This window comes from Dama dama, chromosome 15 (genome assembly GCF_033118175.1).
Source record: "Dama dama isolate Ldn47 chromosome 15, ASM3311817v1, whole genome shotgun sequence".
In the NCBI taxonomy this organism is placed as follows: domain Eukaryota; kingdom Metazoa; phylum Chordata; class Mammalia; order Artiodactyla; family Cervidae; genus Dama; species Dama dama.
In genome coordinates this window covers 56,256,816-56,262,815 of record NC_083695.1, presented here as the reverse complement: position 1 = coordinate 56,262,815, position 6,000 = coordinate 56,256,816, and the positions used below count along the sequence as shown (strand labels likewise).

Genomic DNA, 6,000 nt, shown 5'->3' with positions numbered 1-6,000 from the left:
TCGTTTCTCAGTTTGTCAAGACTTCTTTACATTATCACTCTTTCCTAGCTCCATTAAAAAAAGTATTTATTTTGTCTGGGTTTTCTTTATCAAATTAAAATTTCCAAACTCTAGACAGTGGCCCATTTATTTTAGTAATAATTTCAATAAAATTAAAATATAAGCAAAAAAAAAATAAGCACCTTTGGAGTGAATTGCTTATGTATGTCACTTTAATCATTGGAAATATGTATAATGAATGGCCCAATAATAGTTAATATTGACCAAAGAATTAAATGCATGCCATGGGGAAGGAAAAATTAGTGGTTTACTCTTTCAGCAATACATAGTTAATTCTTGATGATTTATGCATTATTGGTAATGGGAATATGCATATATAATAGAAACCTGTATCATCCAAAATCTCAAAGACAAAAGCTGCACTGTGTTCCATCAAACATGAAAACAATTGATTGTTCTTATGCTCACCTGATTTCCTGATTACCTTCCTATTAGGAAAGTATGTTGAAGATCTATACTAGACCTAAAAGGTGATAGGAAGAAGATGAGGAAAAAACAAAAGTGAACTTATTGTTCTCAAGTCGCTAAGATGTGTTTCTTCTTGCAAGAAAGATGGGTTGGAAAGGAATCTTATAGGCTTGATACAAATGCTGATTGGTGTAAGTCCACCATGATCCGAGCAAATGAGGGATTCACGTGTGCCTTCCACACAGCCCTGTACAGTCTGGCCTACTCCCTCAACACCACTTCTGTCTTTATCTACTTACACATTCCCTGCTCTACTTTGTCCAGGAGCCAGCAAGTAAAGATCTGGAGAGAGAGAGAACGTGGTAACAAAGGCACGTTTGATTTGGCTATTATTCCAGTTTTTTTTAGAGTGAGTTCAGGAACAAAAATTTGCATGAAGCCTTCGAGACAGACAGAAGAGACAAAGGGACTCTAGGAGGGAAAGAACCCCAAATCTGCAGGCCTGTGTCAAGGCCACTGAAAGTCGGGGTGGAAACAGCTAAGCTTTCTGCCTACACCAGCAGCAGCTGCTGAGGTGAGTGGAGCAGTGGGTGCTGTGGAAAAGCATAGCTACTTCTGACCCTCCTGGAACTGCTTAAGCTCATTGGAGGCACTTTGAAGAAAAGGGAACAAATTAAGGAAAACTAAAAGGTCACCAGATCCCGCTGCATTGAAATCCCAGGGTGAGGTCCCTGAGGAACTGCAGTGTTGGCTGAGATCCTGTGCCTTCACGTCGAGAGCACAGTTTAAAAATGACACAGAGGTAAACAGCCTCTTAATTATGGTCTGAAAGAGCTGCTATTTCTCTCCAATTACACCAATTCACAGGGGCTTCGACCAACACATATCCTTGAAAAGATAGGCAGGAAAGACAGCCTTTATCTTGGAAATTTATTAAGAATAAGCATCAGCTGTACATAGAAATAGTCATTTGCACTAAGTACTACTCATGCAGAAGAGCAGTTTTAAATATATTAAAAACTCACAAAATATATTGATTAAGGCACTACATTGTCACATGTTTTCAATAAATATGCTGTTTTTAAAAAGGCAGTAGGACCTCTGATTACATGAATATAGGCACTATAATACTATTAAAGACAGTCATACTTTGCTGTGGCCATTGTGATTTATTTCTCAAAAGAAGTTTCATTAGCTTGGATTAGCATTTTCTTTAAAAAAAAAAAAAAATAAAATCACAGTTTTCTCTTTCCAGAGTCTCTTCCAGAGAGACCTATGTACAAAAGGTACTATTTCTTCATATATTCCTAAGCAACAAGGAATTACACAAAAGGGGCCAGATTGCCTCCCAGAGAGTAAAGCCATCAGAGGTTGGATGTCTCTGAACAGCATGCTGAGTCTTTAGAAAAAAAAATTTTTTTTCCCAACTGTAATAAAATCAGCTGGGTTTTAAAAACTCTGGACCTTTCAGCATCCAAGAAGACTTCTTGGTTAAGTGCCCCCTTAAGGAGTTTTGTTGAGCAGTTGACAGGAACCAGACCCAGCCCCTGTGTTGTACAGTGTAGACAGTATCCGCCTGAGTCAGGAGAGCTGGGTGCTCCTTCAGTGCCACCAGCACTTCCAAAATGCCAACTTGGCACTTTAGTTACAGTGCTCTCAGCAAGCCTGTGCTTGTGGATCATCTTAGTCTGGTCACCTGTAAGATGAAAAGGTTGGACTTTCCCTATGTTTTTGTCCGGTTCCAGCAGCTCAGTAGTCTGATGGGTCTGAATCGTGTCTGATCACAGCCGATGCCACTGCAGTTAATAGGCCCAGCATCTCCATAGAACACAATGACCACAGCAAAGAGGAGAAAAGTCTCCACAACATTGCCAGATTGTTTGAGGCCTGAGTGCAAATCTTTTCATCAAAGCCCTGTATGTTATTTAATTAAAAGTCACCATTTAATTAAAAGTCACTGTTTAAATGGAGTTCTGTTATTCACAGAAAAAAGACTTCTCTTATTAGACAAATGTAATTTTCGTGGCAGAACTAGGTTGCATATCTCTCTGAGATTAACTTCACATTTTCACTCATTGGGTTTCTCCAGTCGGGTCATACATCAGCACAGAAGAGACTCAGCATTAAGGCTGGATTCGGGCATGAGGGAAACAGAGGAGAATCTTGACGTGAGCAACCCCTCATTTAGGGTGAGATTTTCTTTTTTTTTTTCTTTGACAGCTATATAGGAAGCTGCCCATCTGATTTCTTCTACTGGTATATGACATGGGAGAGTGCAAGTTGGCAAGACTTCAGCTGGAAAATATGCTTTACTTTTTGGCAAGTAAAGGAGACACATGGTCAAAGCTTTAAGAAATCTAGGAGCTAAAAAAAAAAAAAAAAAATCTAGGAGCTACTGCTCAGATGCAGTAGAAAAGTAATTTCATTCTGAAATAATAACAATATTTTACCTGCTAAAGTTTGGTCTTCAGTTTTACTATATATACTGTATATATACCACACATACTGTGTGTGGTATATATACTATATATATATATATATATAAATGAAATAAATCATTGAGAAACAATTGAAAAGTATCTATCTAATCACAAAAATAGAAAAAGAAATCAAAGAGCAATTCAAAAAGAAACTGGCTCTGAAGGGCATTTAGTTGTTCTTCTCCAGGGACGCATAATAATCTGTCAGGATTTTCCATGCTTTGGGGGCCATGAAGCCATCTGGAGGATTTTCGCCTTCCCGGGCCAGCTTCCTCATACGAGTTCCTGAGATGAAGTCAAACTCGTTGTGCCTGTCACAGGGTAGTAACAAAGAACTCAGCGTAGGTAAATAACATCTACCTCAAAGACCGCAGGAGGACGTTATGGGTTCTGAGACTATATTTTTTTCTTTCTGTAAAATGCTGCATCTTTCTAAGTTAAGCGGTTCAGTAAATCTTCAGTAAAGGAACTTGCAGAAGACCTGGAAATCGGAGCAGCTGTGGAGTCGGCGCTCACTGCACCTCAGTTCATGGGGCATGTCATCTATAGCTCTGACTACTTGGTGAGCTCTGAGCATGGTTGAGTGCTCTATTAACACATGAAATCTTTTTCCATGTATACAATCCTTTCATGTAATGTGCCAGGCACTCAAAGCGTGCCCAAGGAATGTGTGTTGGGAAGGAAATACTTAAGGACCGTCTGCCACAAATGGGGCTGTGCTACAACATTGGAGCACGCACAATGTGCAAGACCAGGTCTGAGCTTACAAGGGACTGGCAGCCCAGGCAGGAGCTTTCCCAGAATTTTCTCTCATCATTCCAGCTGTACAAATGTTGATTAAAGGATTTTCCTTTATTACCTCATGATACAAAGATTTTAGAAAATAAAGGCATTTTAAAGTGAAAAAAAAGAAAAAAAAAGAATTTTCCTCAGAAAACCTACCTTTCTGGATCATAGAAGTCCATGGCTTTCTTGGCCTTGTTGTAGGCAGCCACTCGGAATGGAATGATTTCCACAGAGGTGAGGCCAGGGGCCATGGTCAAGACCTTGCCCCCATGAGTGGGTTCATACAGGTCTTTCTTGGTCTCAGGATGGGGCATTCCTGCAGGGTCCCGGCCCACAATGTAGAAATTGGCCCCTGCAACCATCCGGGCCCTGCAGTGCCACTGGACCTAGGAAATATCACATCCAGGACATGCTGATCATCACTGGCCAATCCTTTGGGCCCAGGTTTATGGAGATATCCCTTTATTCTGCTTCAAAAGTAATTCAGCAATGTGGGTCAATTAATAATTACAAGAAAGTCAGTGAGGTGTCCAAGACTGCTCTTATCTCATCTGTATTGTCCTACTGGGAAGAATATTGGAGTTTTTGGAAAAGGAAATGGCAACCCACTCCAGTATTCTTGCCTAGAGTATTCCATGGAAACAGGAGCCTGACAGGCTACATACAGTCCATGGGGTCACAAAGGGTCAGACATGACTGAGCAATTAACATAGGAGCTTTAAAGATAAGAACCTTCCCTCTTAGAACCTGGGGTTATATTTTCATAATCTCTCCAGACTAACAGATGACAAACACTCAGATCTTACTATTCCACAGAACTATGTGAATTTTACTTTTCATTTCCTTCCTATTCAAAATAAATCACAATTTAAGGGAAATTACAAACTCCAATCGCTTACCATGGAATTCCATGTGACTGCCAGTAATGAGCTAATTAAACTTCATATGCAGACATTGATTCCATTTCAACACAGCATTGGGATTTAAAAACAAGTTCTCTTTCAAGCTCAGAGCAGACAGGGAAGAGAGCTAGGGGCCTGGAAATTTGATCTGGTTGAAGATATTTCGTTAAACTCACCTTGGAGCATTCCAAAGTGTTATGACCTTTTCAGTTCATCATTCTTACCGCAAACTTGTTCATATCCACTACACTGGTGGTGCTGTGCAACAAAGAAAGTCTGTTTGACAGGCCCAATGTGTTACGGTGAAAGGGAGACATTAAGCTTTTAAAGATACCGTCTCCCTTCTAATGTAGCTCACTGAGCATGGTGAATCACTTAGGAGTAAGTGGTAACTGCTGAAATATTAGGCTAGATACATCTTGCCCTATAACCCAGGTAAGCTGTATTATCCACCTTGTTCACATACCAACTTTCAGAGTCTCAAAGGCAGTGTATGATAGGTTTGATTTGATGTTGCTAGTATTTTCACAGATGAAAAGTGAAAAGTGTTAGTGGCTCAGTCGTGTCCAACTTTGCAACCCCGTGGACTGTAGCCTGCCAGACTCCTCTGTCCATGGAATTCTCCAGGCAAGAATACTGGAGTGGATTGCCATTCCCTTCTCCAGGGGATCTTCCTGACCCAGGAACATGGGTCTCTTGCATTGCAGGCAGACTCTGAGCCACCAGGGAAGCCCCACAAGTTCTATATGGAAACAATCAGATCAGATAAAGAAAAGAGACCAAAAGGTGTCAGAATCTGCTCATAAAGAAGAATCCCAGAAGTGCTCTTGCTTTTCTGAGACTTGACTCTGCACTTGTGAGTCCCAGAGCCCAGCTCAGTGAACTGCTCACCTCTGTGGGGCCAGCATATAACATGGGAGATGGGAAGATGGCAACAATGGTTGACTTGGGATCAAGAACCTCTTCTTCGAGCACAGCTGCATGTTGTTTCATCCGCCAGTCCAGGGGCACGTCATCATCCTTGGTCCAGCCACCCAGGGGGTGGAGCAGCAGGACTGGGTGCTTATAGCCTCTCTCCAGGAGCCGGCGGCGGGTGTCCTGCATCAACAGAGCATGGCCATTGTGGACAGGATTGCGCAACTGAAATGCAAACACTGCATCTGGGAAATGAAAACAGAACACCAACATCAAAGACATGCAATACCTTCAAGAACAGAAAAGGAAGCAGCTGTGTTTATTCAGTGCACTTGTTATATCCACTTGCTTTTTCTTCTATTTTTTTATTTAAATTAAAAAAATTTTTTTACAATGTTGTGTTGGTTTCTGCCAAACAACAATAAAATCAGTCATAATTATACATTCGC

At 40.9% G+C, this 6,000-nt stretch overlaps 1 protein-coding gene across 9 annotated transcripts in view; it reads right to left on the bottom strand.

The window, feature by feature from the left end:
- Nucleotides 1-1,384: 1,384 nt before the first annotated feature.
- The window catches only part of PAPSS2 (3'-phosphoadenosine 5'-phosphosulfate synthase 2), an 81,747-nt gene continuing 77,131 nt past the window's right edge, over nucleotides 1,385-6,000 (bottom strand). For 8 of the 9 annotated variants that reach the window (XM_061162108.1, XM_061162109.1, XM_061162112.1 and 5 more), the window contains 3 exons: nucleotides 5,528-5,796; nucleotides 3,891-4,120; nucleotides 1,385-3,259 (listed from right to left, as the gene is read on the bottom strand). In XM_061162108.1, the coding sequence (XP_061018091.1) occupies nucleotides 3,118-3,259; nucleotides 3,891-4,120; nucleotides 5,528-5,796 (641 nt within the window). In that variant the 3' untranslated portion in view covers nucleotides 1,385-3,117. The remainder of the gene's footprint in view (nucleotides 3,260-3,890; nucleotides 4,121-5,527; nucleotides 5,797-6,000) is intronic. The other variant, XR_009696102.1, reaches the window with a different exon arrangement.